The sequence below is a fragment of the Acanthochromis polyacanthus genome, chromosome 15 (genome assembly GCF_021347895.1).
Source record: "Acanthochromis polyacanthus isolate Apoly-LR-REF ecotype Palm Island chromosome 15, KAUST_Apoly_ChrSc, whole genome shotgun sequence".
In the NCBI taxonomy this organism is placed as follows: Eukaryota; Metazoa; Chordata; class Actinopteri; family Pomacentridae; genus Acanthochromis; species Acanthochromis polyacanthus.
The window spans coordinates 25,367,711-25,385,554 of NC_067127.1; the positions used below are offsets into that span (position 1 = coordinate 25,367,711).

At 41.0% G+C, this 17,844-nt stretch overlaps 2 protein-coding genes across 9 annotated transcripts in view; one reads left to right on the forward strand and one right to left on the reverse strand.

Moving 5' to 3' along the window:
* Window positions 1-14,174, forward strand: part of smap1 (small ArfGAP 1) — a 156,165-nt gene extending 141,991 nt beyond the window's left edge. For 7 of the 8 annotated variants that reach the window (XM_051959653.1, XM_051959656.1, XM_051959654.1 and 4 more), the window contains 2 exons: window positions 2,280-2,515; window positions 10,573-14,174. In XM_051959653.1, the coding sequence (XP_051815613.1) occupies window positions 2,280-2,515; window positions 10,573-10,719 (383 nt within the window). In that variant the 3' untranslated portion in view covers window positions 10,720-14,174. The remainder of the gene's footprint in view (window positions 1-2,279; window positions 2,516-10,572) is intronic. The other variant, XM_051959651.1, reaches the window with a different exon arrangement.
* b3gat2 (beta-1,3-glucuronyltransferase 2 (glucuronosyltransferase S)) overlaps window positions 13,576-17,844 on the reverse strand; it is a 68,119-nt gene continuing 63,850 nt past the window's right edge. The window contains exon 4 of the mRNA XM_022201996.2: window positions 13,576-17,438. Coding sequence (XP_022057688.1) covers window positions 17,352-17,438 — 87 coding nt within the window. The 3' untranslated portion in view covers window positions 13,576-17,351. The remainder of the gene's footprint in view (window positions 17,439-17,844) is intronic.

A 17,844-nucleotide genomic window follows, 5' to 3' on the forward strand; every position in this document is an offset into this window, starting at 1 on the left:
TATTGCCACTTTAAAGATGCTCATCTCACAGCTTCTTGAAGTGTTTCTATCCAGAATCGGGTCATGTTGGCATCAGGCTAAGTAAAGATTTCTAGATGTCCACGTCTTCAGCACCCTTTTCCACTTCTTCCTTGGTGTTTCCTGTGATCTATCCAGGCCAGATGAGCTTTGTAATCTCCAATAAGTGTACAATGGTCGTACCTGGAAAACCTTGTTTACCTCATGAGCATACAGCAGCAGATCAGCAGGTAAATCAGTGCATTGCCTTCCAGTCTACACTACAATGGTCGAGGACAATTACTGCTGACTGTGCCAGCCCACCTGTCGATCTCACACTCCAGTTTTATGATTACTGTCAACGAAATCCTGGGACTCTTGAATCGTAGGTCTTGGAGCAACAAGTCACTCCCAGCCCTGAGGGAGCAATTCACAGTGTATTGGCAGAATACTTTGGCGTTGGACTTGGAGGTGCTGACATCTCGATCCACTTCACAGTCTGCTGGAAACTAGCCAGTGCCTGATGAAGGTCACGGTCTGATGGAGCCAACAGAACCACATCGTTGCAAAGAACAGAGAATCAATCCTTATGTCCCCAAAGTGGACAAGCTTCTCACATTCTTGTCTTGTTTCAGCACTTTTCACTTTTTTCATGATGAAAAATGCCGTGCTGATGGGCATTTGGGAAACACCAAAGTAGCTAATGGTTCTCTGGATCTGGTCAAAATGTTTCAGTGAAAATAAAATCAAGAATCCATCTTTCCTCACCTTTATCTAATTCAGTAATACACTCTGCACAAGTAGTGTTCCACACAGCAGTGCAGTACACTGTTGTGTCATGTTGGAGGTGTGATTCCAGTAAGAGCTTGTAACCTGCTGCTCTTCCTCACACTGTTGCACCTTCTTCTTCTTCTTCTTCTTGAACTTTCCATTTGCATGAGCAATAATGTAATACAGCTCTGATATCTTGTTAGGAGAATGAAAAGTGAGGGTTCTATTAATCACTTAAAAGTAGGAACATTAATGTTGAAGAACATGCTGTTCAGTCTCCTGTGAATCCCCAGTGTGCATGTAGCAAATGTCAGCCAGCAGCAATGGTGGAAAACTGCTATCTTGAGAGGTAATTACTGAACATATAAACATTTAAAGGCTAGTGCAGAAAAATGTTGATACAATGAAAAATGACTTGTGATACACTATAATGGAATTTAAAGAATCAGTCTTTTCCACAGAAAGGAGAGAAAACAAGATATATTTCAGGACAAGACAATTTAATGGGCACACTGTCAGATATTATTTTTGAACATACAGACTACTTAGTGCTTTCTGCAGAAAGTGGTGCATTATGGATATCCTTGATGTTGTTGGCTTAGTGAGCCTTTTCAGTCCATTTCTAGTAAGAGTCAGTTTGTCCTGAAAGTGTTTGATTTGGTCAATTGAATTTGCAGGTCGTTCTGAAGCCTCCTGCAATAGTTCAGGAAATACTTTCATGGCTATTGAAAATGAGTTCATAGACTTTCCTGATGTTTTGTTTTGTTTTTGTTTTTTAATTCTGTAAGACAAAATGACTCATCCACCAGAGAGAGTCTTTGACTGATGCACAAATATAGATTTTACATATTCTTGATGTTTATGTTACATATACCCTAAATAGGTTGCCTGTCAGTGATTTAGCAGCAGGTTCTCCACAAACATGTGATGTGAAATAGGAGAGAGATGACCATCAACTGACCACACACCAACAGAGTAATTAGTAGTAACTCTGGACCAGCTAGAGTCGGCAGAGATTCTGAGTGGATTCTGCCTTAGAGGAGTCACAATCAAGGCGCCCCTGGAACAGAAGGTCTAGGGCCTTGCTCAAGCTCCAAACTAAGGCATTTGGCAATGCTGGGGTTTAAACCTCTAACCCTTCTGATAAGTAACCTAGAGTACCAACCACCAAGTCACCAGTTCCAAGTTATCACTGCGGTAATTTTTGTACCACCTCATAAAGCCATGATTTCATGGTCTGTATTCATACTGAAAATCAAGATCTTGGCTGCTGCCACTGTAAGCACAATAAAACAAAAAGATGAATGGATGGTTTCACATCAAAATGTTTCCATTTCAGCTGGATTGCATGGGTGTTAACATTGTTATGTTTGCATTTGAAGTATGAAAGAAATACCTTCTTGTAGAGCAATGCAAAACTGCATTCATTGAGTTTATTTAGCACAGCTCTGTCTACTTAAATGTATCGGAGAACATGGGTTCAGTACTGTATTTGCTGTTCTTTGTTCCAGCAGGTATGTACATGGGACAGCCTCAGATGCCGTTCACTCCTCAGGGCTTCGCCCCAGCGATGGCAGGAGGGATCCCTCCTACCACCATGATGGGTGGAGGGGCCATGATGTCTGGCATGGCGTTGCCGAATGGCGGCTATGTGGGCATGCAGCAGGGTGTGCTGCCAGCAAACCAAGGACAGAACATGTACAACATGCAGCAAGGACAGCAGCAAGGACAGTGGAATATGAGCCAGGTAACACATGGGACACACATTTACATATGTATTACCATTCTTAAGCACAAACAGAGTGATGGTCATTTTATGGAAATGAATAACTCATTTAACATTTAATTCACTGGACATAAACTCCACTTCCTCTGCACATTAATGTTTTAAGTAGCACACTTAAATGTTTACTATATTTTTATTAGAATAAAGAATGCTCTCATAAATCTGGTGTGTTTTTGCTCTAAAGTGCACCTCCTGTGAGAGTTCACTGTCCTTGTCCTAACAGTTGATATATGGTCTTATGGTTTCAACATTGTGCTTCCTAATTCCAAGTCCACTGCAGTAATGACCTTGCCCCTTCAATCTCCCTAAAAGCCCAAGAGGAGCAGCTTTTATCAGCTATTCAATCTTTTCACAACCCTGGTTATTGTATAATAATATCATAAATTTTCTTCCAGAATTCTGTCTCTTTCTCGTCCCTAATTCAGCTCAGTACAGTGACATGAATAGTGAGCATGTAATCTTAGAGGCAGGGTTTCTACAGATTTTTTTTCCTACAAAACACAGAATTCTATTTAATATCGGTTTCATGATCATACAGACAATGTGATCAACATGATGAATGCCTGAATGCGTTCACTTTTTTTGTTGTTGCTGTTGTCACGCATTATGGTACCAGTTGTGATTTTATCATTGTTCAGCACAATCTAGACCTGGATAAGCAGCAGAAAACAGATGAATAAATGAATAGAAGGATTAACCAATTTAAAAATAAAAGGTTACTGTTTTGAAATTACATAAAAATGTCAGCTAGCATCATAATTGTAGAACAGAGCTGGAGATTTTTAGTTTTGACTAAAACCACATATTAAAACTTTTTTTTTTTGGTAAATTTACAGCATACGACAGAGTAGAAGAATGACTTTTAAGACGCTTTAATAACTTTAACACTTAGACAAAAGCAAATCACATGTAAATTCACATCCCTTTTTCCTGGTTGAATTGATCCTTAAATATTTATTGCAGTGAAGTGTAGTGTGATCTTTCCCAGAATGCTGTTTTCCTGACTGTACATAAAACCATATCCATGTTATGATTTGTTATTAATGCATTACAAAAAATAGAGCTTTGTAATTATGTTTGTTAGGCTACCTGTTCGTATGTGCAGATCCATTCTTCCATTAGCTACACCAATTAATCCTCATTAGGGTCACAGAGGGGCTGGAGTCTATTCCAGCTGACTTGGGGTGAAGGCAGGAGACACCCTGGACAGGTCATCAGTCTGTCACAGGACTACACAGAGAGGCAAACAGTCACACTCACGTTCGCATCTATGAACAATTTAGAATCATCAATTACCCTCAGCATATTTTTGGACTGTGGGAAAAAGCCAGAGAACCAGAAGATAACCCACACATACACGGGGAGAACATGCAAACTCCATGCAGAAAAATCCTAGGCCGGGACCCGAACCGAGGATCACAGTTTGGGTTTTGCCAGATTCCAGAGAATGTCTCCTACACAGTTATGGAAAGGTATCTCTGCTGCCAGCACTTTATTGTGAAATATATATAAAAACAGAACACTTTCATCATGCATTTTTTCTTAATATAAAGGGTCATGTAAAAAAATTGCACATATTGTCATAGCAAGTGATGAAATATGTGGATAGCCAAGACTGTTCAGTAGATAACTCCATTTAGCATGTACGCATATATGGTTGATAAATGACCCTGAAAATAGCCTCGGGCTCATAGGATTAAAGGTAATTTGATATAATTGAAATCAGTGTGTTTAACTAAATTTTTGACTGTGACTGGCATGATTGGACCGATACAACATGGAGCCAGTTCTACAGTCCAGTCAGTGTTGTCCTGCTGTGTTATAACAGATGTGATGAGAAGGAAACTGGTTCCCTGACCTCCCTTATCCTTCTCAAGTCGGACTTTTGGAGTGTTTTCACAGAGGAAACTAGCTGTAGTGTAGCTGCAGCAGGTCAGTCTGTTCTGTCCTTGTTTTACCTTTCTGAAGAGTCTCCTCTGCCCCGTTTACACCTGCTATAAACACACAACTTATGTCTGTGTCCATTATCTTTATAATAACATGTGATTACTGATGTTTTCATGTACACATTTAAGAAGCATTATTGTTGTGATTCCACACACATAGTGGAACTATCACAATGTGCAAATTAGGAAGGTGGAGCAGGCCAACGCAAACTCTGAGCTGCAGAACAAGAGAAGCTAAGCTGCTGACTCGGCTTCACTTTTCTTGCAGAGCAGGTCGTCTGTGCAGCAAGGAGAGGAAAAGTCAGGTGACCCTTTGAATATGCATTTTCCTTCTTCAGATAAGACATCTAGATCACACATTTACATCTTGTGGAAAAGTCGTCTCAGATTTTATGTTTAATTTGATCCCAGCTAATGAACCAGACTCACTAATATTCAGCCACAAATTTGCCTCAAAGGGCTTAAAGTACATTTGCTCTGCCAATGAGGGATTTAATTAAATAAGACATTAATTATGAAGCCCAAGTGCAACCGTGACACTGTTAATGACAACATCAGCTGAGTTAAAATAACGCTAACAGGATATGTACGCAGTCTGTTGGTCAGCATCAAGGGAGTAACTTGGATTAAAAAAAATCATTTTTGACCCATTAGCTTGCAGTAAACTGTCGGACGATATGGCATCTGTGAAAGAAACATTACTGAAAACAGGCAGATGGAGATGCAGCGGACCATATGCTTGGTTACTACCAAAAACCACCTATGTGTTACACTAACACTCTTCACTCTTTAAAAAACAGATCCATAGAAGCAAAATGTTTTGCTGAAATGCCTGATGGATGTTCCTGATCGGTGTTAGATTGAGAGCTAAAATGTCAGAGACGGGGATTCATGGAACACAGCAGGCCTCATGATAGAACCACTAACTCCAAACTAGCTCATTCTTACGTGGTGTGAAGAAGATATTTTAGAGAATTTAATTCATCCATCAGTTCATGACTCATAGGTCATGAACTGATGGTGTTCTTCATTTGACTGGAAATCAGGATGGATCTTGTCATGTAGAATTTACCCATAAACGACATGTATTACTGAGATTAGCTAAATTTACATATAGTGTTTTGTTCTCTTTTTCATTATGACTTCACAGCATACTGAGGGGTAATCACATGTTTTTGGAGACTACTAGTGACATTTCATTGGCTTATTTTATTGGCAGTGTTATATCGCCTAATGTAGGCTGGTATATTGTCTCCATTAATACCTTCAGGACTGCCACAGCCACCTCCAGAGCACCTGCTTTGCTTTTCAAAGATGTTTTTAGCATGTCCTTTTCCTTCATTACCGCTGTTAGTTGCAGTGACACGTCACTGGCAACTGCTCTGTATGTAATTATTTTGTGTCTTGTTTTACAACTCCTGGATCTGCTAGCAGAACACACGGCCTTATATGATAATTTTTGTTGATTCAGTGATGTGCAGCCTAAGTTCGGCTGAGGAGATTCATTCAAACACTCAACCATGGACTGCCCAGTGATTGCCATTTTTAATCTGTAATCAAATTTAAACAATTGAGTTATAGAAAAATGCACCCCCTGTACCCTGTACAGTTGTCATAAATGGGAAAATGTACTATAACAACCAAAGCTGTTTTTTGTACTAGACTGTTAACATGTTTATTTCTGCTGCTGCATTAGACACTTTAACATCAGTATCCATGAGGACTGGCTCACTTTTTTGGAACAAGTCTCAAGTGGGCATTTGGGGAACTGCAGTTTTTGTGCATGTCAATCTTGCTTCTCTCTTTAGCACCAGAGGTTGCAGCTTGAGTGCAGCTGCCAGGAGATGTATTGTAAACCTGCTATAGTACTGTGTTGCTTCACAGGGCCTCCAAGGTGTAATTAGATCAAAAATGTCATTAGGAAACACTCTGCAGTCAAAAGCACAGGACAGTCCCCTTCTTCCTCACTTTGACATAGCTGTGTTGAAGAACACAGCTCCGTACAATTGTGAAAATGACTCTGAGTTGTTGTCTGGCATCTGTCCTGTTTAGGTGGCTATCTGAGGCTCACGCTAATCCTAAACTTAGTTGGGATATCACAGGCCACAAACTAAGAGTCTATCAGCAGAGAGCAGCAGTACTGGCTGATATTAAGGACGCTTGTGACAAATTAAAACTGAAGTATTGAATTGTATCAGCTTTGCTGTGTGCAGCTTCATTTTAGAGGTGGCTGGAAATACTGAGCTGTGGGTTAGACTGGTCAAGCTGATGCAACAGTATGTGGTTAAATGTTGGACAGCAGGGAACAAGGCATCTACTTACTATCACAAATAGATGTTTTATGTAACATGCATAGTGACATTAGCAAGATTACAGCTACTGTGGCTTTTTAAATGGAACAGCTGGACAACTCACAATGGCAACCCACAACATGTCAACATGTTGATATTCTGTTCTCTGAGTGCTCAGCAGTCATTATTATTTTATTACATGACTATATGAGAACTCAGTAGTCTTAGGTCAGACCACACTCATTTTCAAGCTGAATCTTCATTGTAGTACTACAAACTATACACCTGTGTAATTTTGTGACTGCATTGTGTGCAGTTGTGGCGCCAAAGTGTTGAAAAATAAAAACCTATCAAAGCTCTCATCATAGCTGACGTCTCCTGACCACATTTTGGCGTGATGAGACACACAGATGGTGTGTGAGTTTAAAAAAGTGTTGCTTATTTTATTTGATCTTCAAATTCATATTGTGCTCTGGATCTGCTGCATTGATTCGCTGATGGAAATCCTCATGGTATTACTTACCTGTATTTCGTACAATTTTAATGAATCATTGATCATTGGCCGATAACAAGTCCAGCTGTCATTCAAGGGAAACATTTGTATTCTTAGGAAGAAAAAAAAGATCCTTGCATGAGGTTGATTGTTTTTTGTTAGCTCTGTAGATTCCTGTGTTTGAAAGATGGTAAAATATGAAACGCACAAACTGACTGACGAGCTGCATCTGTATTAGAGCTTCTTCTAGGTGTGTTCACCTGCCGTTCACACTCACAGTGTGCGTGCATACGTGTGTGTGTGTCTGTGTGTGTGGTTGCACTCACCGCTCAAAAGTCTTGTCAGCATCCTGATGACAGGGGAGGTTAGTGACAGATCATAAATACACACATGGTTCTATGGCTACCTTTGTAGGCTCATTGATTAACACAATGCATTCTGTAACCTCTCACCCTAACCTTGACCATCACCAGTAAATACATAACCCCAGCACTAACCCAAGGACGAACCTAAACCTGTTTGTGACCTGAACCCTGAAATCAAGTGTGGACCCTCAAACAGCACTTTGAGGTTCTGTCCCAAACTGAGGACTGACCAGAATTTCCTCACAAAACATTAAAATACAAGAGCAAAGGCACACATCACAAGGCCTTTATGGGACAGTGAGCTAAAGAAGTAACTGCTTGATTGCACATACAGTGATGGAGAAAATTGTTCAGACACCCTAAAAATTTTACACACTCTCAAATATTAACATGACATATTTGTGGAACAATCTTTTTTGTGTTTCAATTGTTGTGGCTGCATTAGACAGACATAAACAAATGCAAATTATATATTTTTTGTTTATTGTTTACAAGACAAATTAATGAAACTAAATTCTTGACAATTTCCGTATGTCGGTATCAAAATCAACAAATAACAGAGAATGTGTTCAAAACTGAATTAAAAAAACATCACATCATCATGTTAATATTTAGCAGTTCTGCCATTAGCACCCAGTAGAGCTCTAATCCTGGCTTCCATGTTCCCCACAAGCCTGGATACTGTGCTCCTGCAGCCAAATTCTACTGGTCCTGGATGTATAGATAAGGGGCATTATCTGGATGAAACATCCAGTTTTGACCTCGATGGAACAGTGCACGTGCAGAAGGGAGCCTGTGGGTGTGGAGAATGACACAACCTTGGCAGAGTTCATCACAGACAGTGAGATGAGCAACACCAGCAGCACTCATACATCCCTAAACCATGATACTGCCTCCACCATGCTTGACAGTAGGTACTGTACATGCTGGACATAATGCTTCTGCTGGCCTTCTGCATACCCTCACATTAGCAGGAGGAAGATAAAGCTGGAAACTGGACTCAAGTGACCCCTGATTCTTCTTCCAATTCCTGGCTGTCCAGTTCTTGTGTGCTTGGGTCCAAAGACGCTGGGCTAACCTGTGTCTCTCATTGATCAGGGGCTTCTTGAAGGCTTTGTAGGACCTTAAGCCATGATCTAAAAATCAGCCACATACAGTGCAAGTGGAAGACTGGACACCAATTTGGTTTGACCTCTGCTGCTGAACCTCCTGTTGTCATTCAGTGGTTTTCCCTGAACATGTGGATCAGGATGCAGTCATTTCTTGTTGAAGAAACCCTTGGATTCCCAGATCTTGGTTTGTCTTCCAAGCTGTTGGTCCATCTGTGTTTCTGCAGAGTGTATCAAACTGCTGAAGGACTACATCTGCACTTCCTGACTATCTGGTGGCAGCTGTACACTTCTTGGCTGAGATAAGATAAGATAAGATAAGATAAGATAAGATAAGATAGACTTTATTAATCTCACAAAGGAGAAATTTAACATTACAGGGCTCTTAGAAACAAAAAACAGAGGAGTGCAAAAGTCACGAAAGTGCAAGAACAAGATAATAAATATTGCACATAATAACAACTACACAGTAGTGTTATACAGTCTGATGGCAGTGGGGACGAAGGACCTGCGGTAGCGCTCCTTCTTGCACTGAGGGTGTCTGAGTCTTGTGCTAAAGGAGCTGCTCAGCTCCACTACAGTCCGGTGCAGTGGGTGGGAGCTGTTGTCCATGATGGATGAGAGCTTGGTCAACATCCTCCTCTCACCCACATCCATCACAGAGTCCAGTGGGCAGCCCAGGACAGAGCTGGCCCTCTTGGTCAGCTTGTTCAGTCTCTTCATGTCCCGCTCTGTGCTGCCCGGGGCCCAGCAGACGACAGCGTAGAGGAAAGCAGAGGCTACCACAGTGTCGTAGAAAGTCCTTAGTAGAGGTCTGCACACTCCGAAGGACCTCAGCCTCCTCAGAAGGTGGAGGCGACTCTGGCCCTTCTTGTACAGAGCATCAGTGTTGTGGGACCAGTCCAGTTTATTGTTGAGGTGAACACCCAGGTACTTGAAACTGTCCACTGTTTCAATGAGAGTCTGTATCTTCAGGTGTGTTTCCTGTGTTAGGTTCCTTGCTTTAGCCATTTTTGTCTCTGAAGAACGTTCAAATGTGCTGGTTTTATATAAGCATGGAGCATGGCAACAAAAATTGTCTTCTCATAAAATGTGCGACCTTCATCAGTGGATCACTGGTATCAAAATGAAACAATAAGTACTCAAAATTTCTCATGTATGTTTATGGAACCAATCAATTTAAATTTTTTAATGGCTTTTTAGGATTTGTTTATTATTTTGACTGTGGCTGCCCTAAAATAAATTGCAATTGAAGACCTGAGAGTGATTCTTAATGCAATATTCCACAAATGCATGGGGTGTCCGAAAACTGTATGTCCAGAGCTGGCCACCACACATGCATATCTGCACGCATACGCACACACACGCACACGCGCACACACACACACACACACACACACACACACACACACACACACACACACACACACACACACACACACACACACACACACACACCTCCACCTCCACACACAGAGGCTCTCAGATGACCAGATAAGTGAGCAGCGCTGCACCAAAGCACATTCATAATAGATAAGACAGAATGGAAGGAGGAGGGAGAGTGAGGGATGAGGGTGAGGAATTGGCAAGTGCACTGGGAGGAAGGAGGAGGGAGTAGGGGGAGGGGGCAAGGAGCAGGGGAAGCCTTTAAGAGCAGAGGCGAAGTTAAAGAGTGGTGGATGGAGGAGAGTGGAGCTAAAGGTTGGAGAGGACCCATCCCCCCTCCAGCTGTAAAGTGATGGAATAACAGTTTTTGCTCTGATGCATTCAAACACTCCCCCTCTCTCTCTCTCTCCCTCTCTGTTCTCACTCAGATGACCCAGCAGATGTCAGGCATGGCTCTGAGCGGTGGAGGGCCAACGCCTGGCACTTTGAACCAGTCAGGCGCCCCCTCGGCTGGTTGGCCCGCTGCTCCACCGCCAGCCTCAGGCCAGACCCTCAGCACCCAGCTGTGGAAGTGACGAGGACAGGGTCCAGGGGAGGAGTTGGTGGAGGCGGGGGGCAGTGAAGGGCAGTCACATGGCAGCAAAACAGCCAAATTTGCTCCCAACTCACCCATCTCCTCACAGGTCCAAATAAACAACGCACAGCGGGGGCAGTTTGGCTGCCCAAAATGCCCCTCCCAAACCCAACACACCTTCACCGTGGTTCCTTTAAAAAGCCAAGACAGCATCACAGTGGACGGAGTGAGAGAAAAAAAAAAAGACCGGCAGCTGTCGTCTCGCGTCTTTATTTAACTGTTCTTCTTTTCTGGTTTATTTTTGTTGTTGTTGTCTGAAGAACGAGACAAAAACAGCAGAGCAGGCAGAACAGAACACTGCTGGACCAACATCAAGTGTCTGTGATACAAATATTATATCATTACCAAAATGGATAGTTAGTGAATAGTCTTTCAGTACTTACAGTAGATATGGCTATCTTGTGGTTGGTCTATGCTACCCTGTCCTCACCCCTCTCTCTGCAGTGCTTATTGTAACCCTCTCCCCCCTCTCTCCTCTCTCCTTCCTCCCTCTGTAGGGCGAGCAGAGCCTCGCAGCAGATAATTGTCAGAGCAGTACTGTATTTATGTGAAAATGATGTGAAGCCTCCCGCGTTTTCAGAGCCACAGGAGAGAAGTCGATGCTTTGACTCTGGACAGCCTCGTGTGATTTGAGTTTATTCATCTTGTGAAGCTCCATTGGGGGAAATGAAGCGGAGATGAGGCTCTCCTGCGAAGTTTAACTCTGCTAAATGAGGTCTGACTGACATGGGTTTAAAGCTGCTTATATAGAATGTGTTACTTTGCACTGACAGTCACCAAGTTCAATTATTTTCCCACAAAGACTTCCAAACTATTAAGTCAAGCTTTGTCTTATTACAATCACTGCAGGTTCAGTTTATTCCCACAGCAGCCAGTGTACTGATTATATTCACCAGTGGTTTCCAATTGCAGGGCTGGAACCCTCCTGGGTTCATAGTACATCTGAGAATTTATTGGAACAAATATTAAGAAACAAAACACACATTAGCAGCACAAATTGTTCATTTTTTTTCTTTTTTGGTTTTTGTTTTTAAATACTGTGGTTTTAACTTGAGAAAAAAAAAGAACTGGATCACTTGCAGGGCTTTGTTCTGCATATTTAAAAATTATTGGATGTCTCATGCAGCTGCAGTAATTAGATAATTTGGAGTGTACACTTATTCACGCTCTTGCTGAGAGCGAAATGGACAAATTCCTCTCATGTTGTGTTAAATTAGGAGCTTAAAGTTCGAAGAAAATTATTTTAGCTTAGCATAAAGATCGGAAAAAGGGGAAACAGCTGGCATAGTTCAGTGTAATATTTTAACGAAAACATCTTTTTTAAATTGTACACAAACAGTAATATAAAAGATGTGCAGCATCTTTGCTGTTTACTGTTGCTGCAGTTGACTGTTCACTGATAAATAGTTCCAGTTACACGTAAAACCATTTACATTTCTGTGTCTCAACTAAACATCAAAATACTCTATGCGTTAATGACTTTTAGAGATGTTTTACCCTTTAAATTTTTTGACAGAGACTTGGGCAGCAATTAACAATTATTTTATTGTCTATTATATTGGTCAATTAGCTTTCCGAAAGTCTGTGTGTCCCCCCCAGTCAGAAGATATTGAGTTTACTGTCATAGAGGAGGAAATAAACCAGAAAATATTCACATTTAAGAAGCTGGATTCCTACAATTTAGCCTTGTTTGATTAACTGTTGCAGGTTTGTCCCTGCTTCCAGTAATTATGCTAAGCTAAATTAGTAGCCTCCTGGTGCTAGCTCCAGCTGTAACACAGCTATTTCCTGAAATGTTGGTTTAAATAGAGCACACACATGCTCACTGACTGGTGTGCTTCTGCTCTCCATCACCCAGCAGCTGCCTGGCTAGCATTAGCTATATAACCTACATGGCAGGGACAGGATGAAAGTAAAAATCACACACTCTTTACTTTAAACTCATAGCTTCATCTCTCATAACATAGACATAAATGTCATGAACAGAAACACAGAAGTGCAGATCAGAGTCTTTTGTAGGTCTAACCATTTCACCGACACGTAAATTTGCTAAAACTGCCCTACTCTCAGCACAGTCTGCAGCTAACGAAGCCAGTTATCCGTCATGTCGTATTTGGACTGAAGACACCCTTTTTTAATAATTCTGTTTTTATTATGGAGACACAGTGTGAAATAAAAGATCTAATTATTTCCCTCTATTTCCTGCATAGTCATGATTAGAAATGCCTTTTGCTTAAAATGGCCAAAAGTCAAAAAGGTTCAGAACGCTACATTATTCAGTGTGTGTACTTTTATCAGCAGATGAATATTTTGGTTCAACCCTACTTCTCAAACCTCCTGCTGGTTAAAAACACCCCAGATCTTCAAATGTGTGAGTAATTGCTGGGCGGGCCCCTGGTCCCCTGGGTGTCTTTGGTAGCTTTGCTGTGATGTTTGTAAGTGTTTTAAAACTAGACGAGCTGGGTTCAGTAGAAACTGGACTCCGACCCAGTTGAGACATTCCTCGTTGTTGAAATGAGCCATTCCCGCCCCTGCCAATCGTGCTCCCGGAGGCAATTTAAGGAAGTACTTGAATCATAGCGGTTTGTCTTTACTGCACTTCACTTTATATAGCAAAGCAGGTGCTATATCTCGTGCTGTGTTCTGCTTTCATGTCTCAGATGGTTGTCAGGGAGCAGATTAGCTAACTTGTCAGTTTGCTTCCTGCTGCCGGGTCGGAAATCCAACTTTTTATTTCAAATTCTGGACCAGTGTGACACCCACAGTGTTTCTCCTTCCATATATGACGCTATAACTGTATGTTCTGCCATCCGCCATCTTTATTGTGGTGTTTTGTTGTGTGCAGTACAAGAGAAGCACAGTTACTCTACAGCAAATAAACCTGGACGACCAATCAGAGGGCTAGACTGGCAGGACGACGAAGAGGACTGGACAGTGCTGAAGGAAGGGGACCTGTATGAAAACCCTGGATGGGTCCCATCATCACTGTCCAGCCCTTGTAAGAACAGACAAGCAAAACACACATACACACTCATATGCACACAGACCACACTGCCGAGCGCCGAAGCAGAGATTCATGTCCATATACACAGGGTCCCTCTGCCATGCAATAACTGTAGCACTCTGTGTGTGAGCGACACGTAAAAATACTCAATAAATCCACGATGTCCTCCAGGTTTATTTCCAGTGTGTTTACATTTTCTGGTGCCTAGTACAGAGAAACAAAGTGGTTTTGTGCATTAAAACCGTAAATATACAGGAGTTTTTCTGTGTTCATCTTCTTCCAATGACTACTCTGAAAGTACTGTTTTATCTTTGGAGAAATTTGTTTGTTTGCTCCTTTTTTCTGTTCCTGTTTACAGGAGGGTCATTTGGAATAAAGGCTGTTGAATCCTGGATTTCATCCTGTTTTTTTTCTCCTGTGTGTACATCAAACCCATCACACACTCACTCCCTTCACACCATTTCAGTGCTCAGGACAATACTGCTGAAGAAAAGGGTTCTTCACACAGTGGAGCTGTGAAAGTCACAGCCTCTATGATGTGCTGTTTACGGACTTTTCATTCCCTGGCTGGCAGGTGCGTTTTCTTTGTCGACTCACAGACTCTACATTATTGATGGCAGCTTGTCAGGAATCATGTTATTTGTTGCGTGATGTGGGCCACTTCACGCAACATACTTCACATACATACAGAATGAGAGGACGCCAAAGGTCGCTCCACTTCATAAGATATACAGATGATCAGGTGGATCAAAGGAAAATGAAATAGCATTTAAGCATCAATAAACCATTACAGCATTAACTGTGAGACATTCATGTGAATCACTGAAGCAAAGAAGACCAGAGCTGGATGTTTCTCTCACTGTCTGGCATTTTATCGGTATGAAGCTGTGTGCAGGAATGAAAAGGATGTTGTTCTTCTAGAACAACCTGAGCTAAAACTAATTAATAAAAGGTGAAAAATAAATAAGTAAAACCCCTTGTGCATTGTTAATTTCCGTAGTGAAAGCTGTGTGGAGTTGGAGGAACAGCGATAATTATTCAGTGATTTAGGAAATACTTAACTCGTCTTCTCTCCAAGAGCTTTTTGAGAAAACGATGTCTTTTAAGTATGGACCTGGAATTACAGTACTGTTAGCCTCGCTTAGCATAAAGACTGCACGAACAGGAGAACAGCTCGCTTGGTTTCTTCTAAAGTAAAAAGAAAAATGCATCTCTGAACACTTTTAAAGCTTAGAAACATATTGTATTGTACCTAGCATGCTGAGGTATTTGCAGTATTTCTGTTCCAAATTATGTGGCAAAAACAGTAACTAACCATGTCTTTAAACTAAAAATGTATTTTTGTCACTTCTGATTACATGAGATAAAATACGGTAAAGAACAAAAGTGAAGTCAAATGATTCTAAATTTAATCACCTCAATATCTGGCTCGATTTTAAGTTGAGCACTGAGTGTTTCCTCCCATGTAAAACTAAAAACTGATTGTTTAGATTTTCTATATTAGAACTACAGACTCCATAGCAGGAACTCAATGCAACAGAAGTCAGCACACCTTTCATTACAGAGATTCAGATCTTTTATTGTTTCAATACATCAAATTTCTCTCTTTATTTTTGATAACAGACTCAATCCTCCGAAGCATAGAGGATACTAAATATCTGGAGGGATATTCTGTCATTTTTAGAGACCATGTTGGTTCAGCTGCTGTTTGTGGATGGGGTTGTGTTGATCTATTTTCTCTTTAAAATACCCCAAAAGTGTCTATTGTATTCAAGTCAGCCATCACACTTGCTCAGGTCATAGTTTGTCCTTTTTTTCTTCTTTAGAAACTCATGTTATTTTGGCAGTGTGCTTTCGATGGTTTTTATGGTGGAATATTCCTCTTCTGTCAAGCCTGTGTAGACTGGGAGTCATGTTGTCACTCAGTATTTTGGTGTATCCACAGACATTCATGGTACTGTCTAAATCTCCCCAACACCTTTTGCTCTCATGCAGCCCCATATCGTCACACTTCCACCTCCGTGCTTCATGTCAGTTCCATGCATTCACCGTGGCAGTCTTGCCAAACATGCTGGATCTCATCTCATTGAACAAATTTATCTTGGTCTCATCTGACCAAAGAATGGGGGTTTGCAATATTCATCAGGCTTCTTTTCACGTTCTTCAAAGTTTGATCTTGCAATTTTGTTCTGAAGAGCAAGCAAGGGTGTTTTTCTTGGACACCTTCCACAGAGGTTGATGTTATGAACTGTCCTTCACTCTTCCAGAGCTTCACAGAAACTGATTTCCATTGATAACCCCTGTGCCAAGTCTGAAGCAGCTGCTTGTTGTTTTTCAGAGCTAGGTTGCCAAAGTAGTGCACTGTCCATGCAGTCATTATAGGATCACAACCACTGCAGATCTGATTAGTGGTAAATACTGCAGCCACTGTGTTTCCACTGGCTTATAGTTGGTCACTGACCCTCCAGTATTCTTTACTTTTTGTGAAATCTCACAATCAAAATTTTTAATTCCTCTGCCAATTCTTTTCAAAATGGAGCCATTAGCAGACATGCAGAGAGACACAGTCCATAGATCCAAAGATGTGTTCACAGTTAATTTATAAGCATATTCAAGTAATTAGGCTGATTGGAAATCACACTTGGACTCAGTGTAGTTGAGATCACAGATTTTCTAACTTGTGTGTCAGTGATCACACATTTATTTACTTTGGTTGCATTAAGTTTCTGATTTAGGGCCTGTATGTTCAAAATAGTCTTTCTAAGGTATTTCTTTTTGATTGTTCATAAGAGAACATTTTCCATTGTTCAACTTAAAAATAACGAAATCTTTGTAAGTTGATACAGTTTAGTCATTTGACAGTTAGCTATTGCACAGGAATGTACTCACTACTGTTGTATCTTGTATGTTAACACTACAGCTTCCAGGGTGTTGAGTTATTTTAAATGCTATTTTCAGTTTGAACATTATTTCTCCCTTCTACCAGTCTCTATACAAAGCTAGCTTTATGCTAACTGCAACTGATACCAGCTCCATACTTAATTCACAGGTTTGAAATTTGTATCAAGCTTATCACACTCATAAATAGAAAGCAAACAACCATGTTTCACAAAATGTCCTTTGATTTTTGGGAAAATGTCAGCACTTCAACATTACAGTCATAAAATATGAACCCATTATCTGGCCTTCTTTCTATTGTAGTTATATCACGGTGCCACAGTTAATTTGACAGTGATGTATTAATAATTAAAAATGACATTAATGATTCAAAATGACTCACATGGTACTTTTCCGTTCAGCAACATGATATTTTACATTTAGAGTTTACTTTTTACATCAGCAAGCTGTGGATGGAGGGAGCCAACAGTCCTAGTCATCCCAGTTTGTAAAACAAACATATTCTGTGCCGTCCAGCTTTCACAAAGCAACATTTGACAGACAGCCAGGAGTCTTGAATCATGCAGCTCCTCAGAGTCTGTATCCATCGTGAACAGATTGTATTAACCCGATAAGGAGAGAAAGCAGGGTGCTATCGTTAGCCTCGGCCAAGGGATGATGGGCAGCCACAATCACACCTCGATGACCACCGTGTCTTTTCGGTGTTTGGGCTCATTTGCAAGGTGTGGTTTCTCTGTGCGAGTGTGCCAAACCAGCACCTGAAAGAGAGAAGAAGAATGAGAAAATATGCAGACAGCGGAAACACTAGGCATTTAAAAAAAGAAAGAATAGATTGTTGTGCTAGAATAAATACAGCTCTACATGAAAGCTGTTGATCCCTGACATTTTGTACCCACAAAATTTTGGTTCAGTCTAGAAAATGTCTGAAAAGCTTTTAGAAAATCATAGGGCATGTGTCATTATTATTACAGAGCAGTTCAGTTTCAGTTTTTAGTTTTCAGGTCCAGACTTCCAACCTTTTGTATTTCAAGTTACATGCATCAAATATGCAGGTGATGTGATATATACACTCCTCTAAACAGATTTAAACCAAAGGCAGTGAAGTTGGCAACAGCTAGCAAGCAAACATGGATGTGAACGTTGTCAAGTACAGAATGTTTTTTG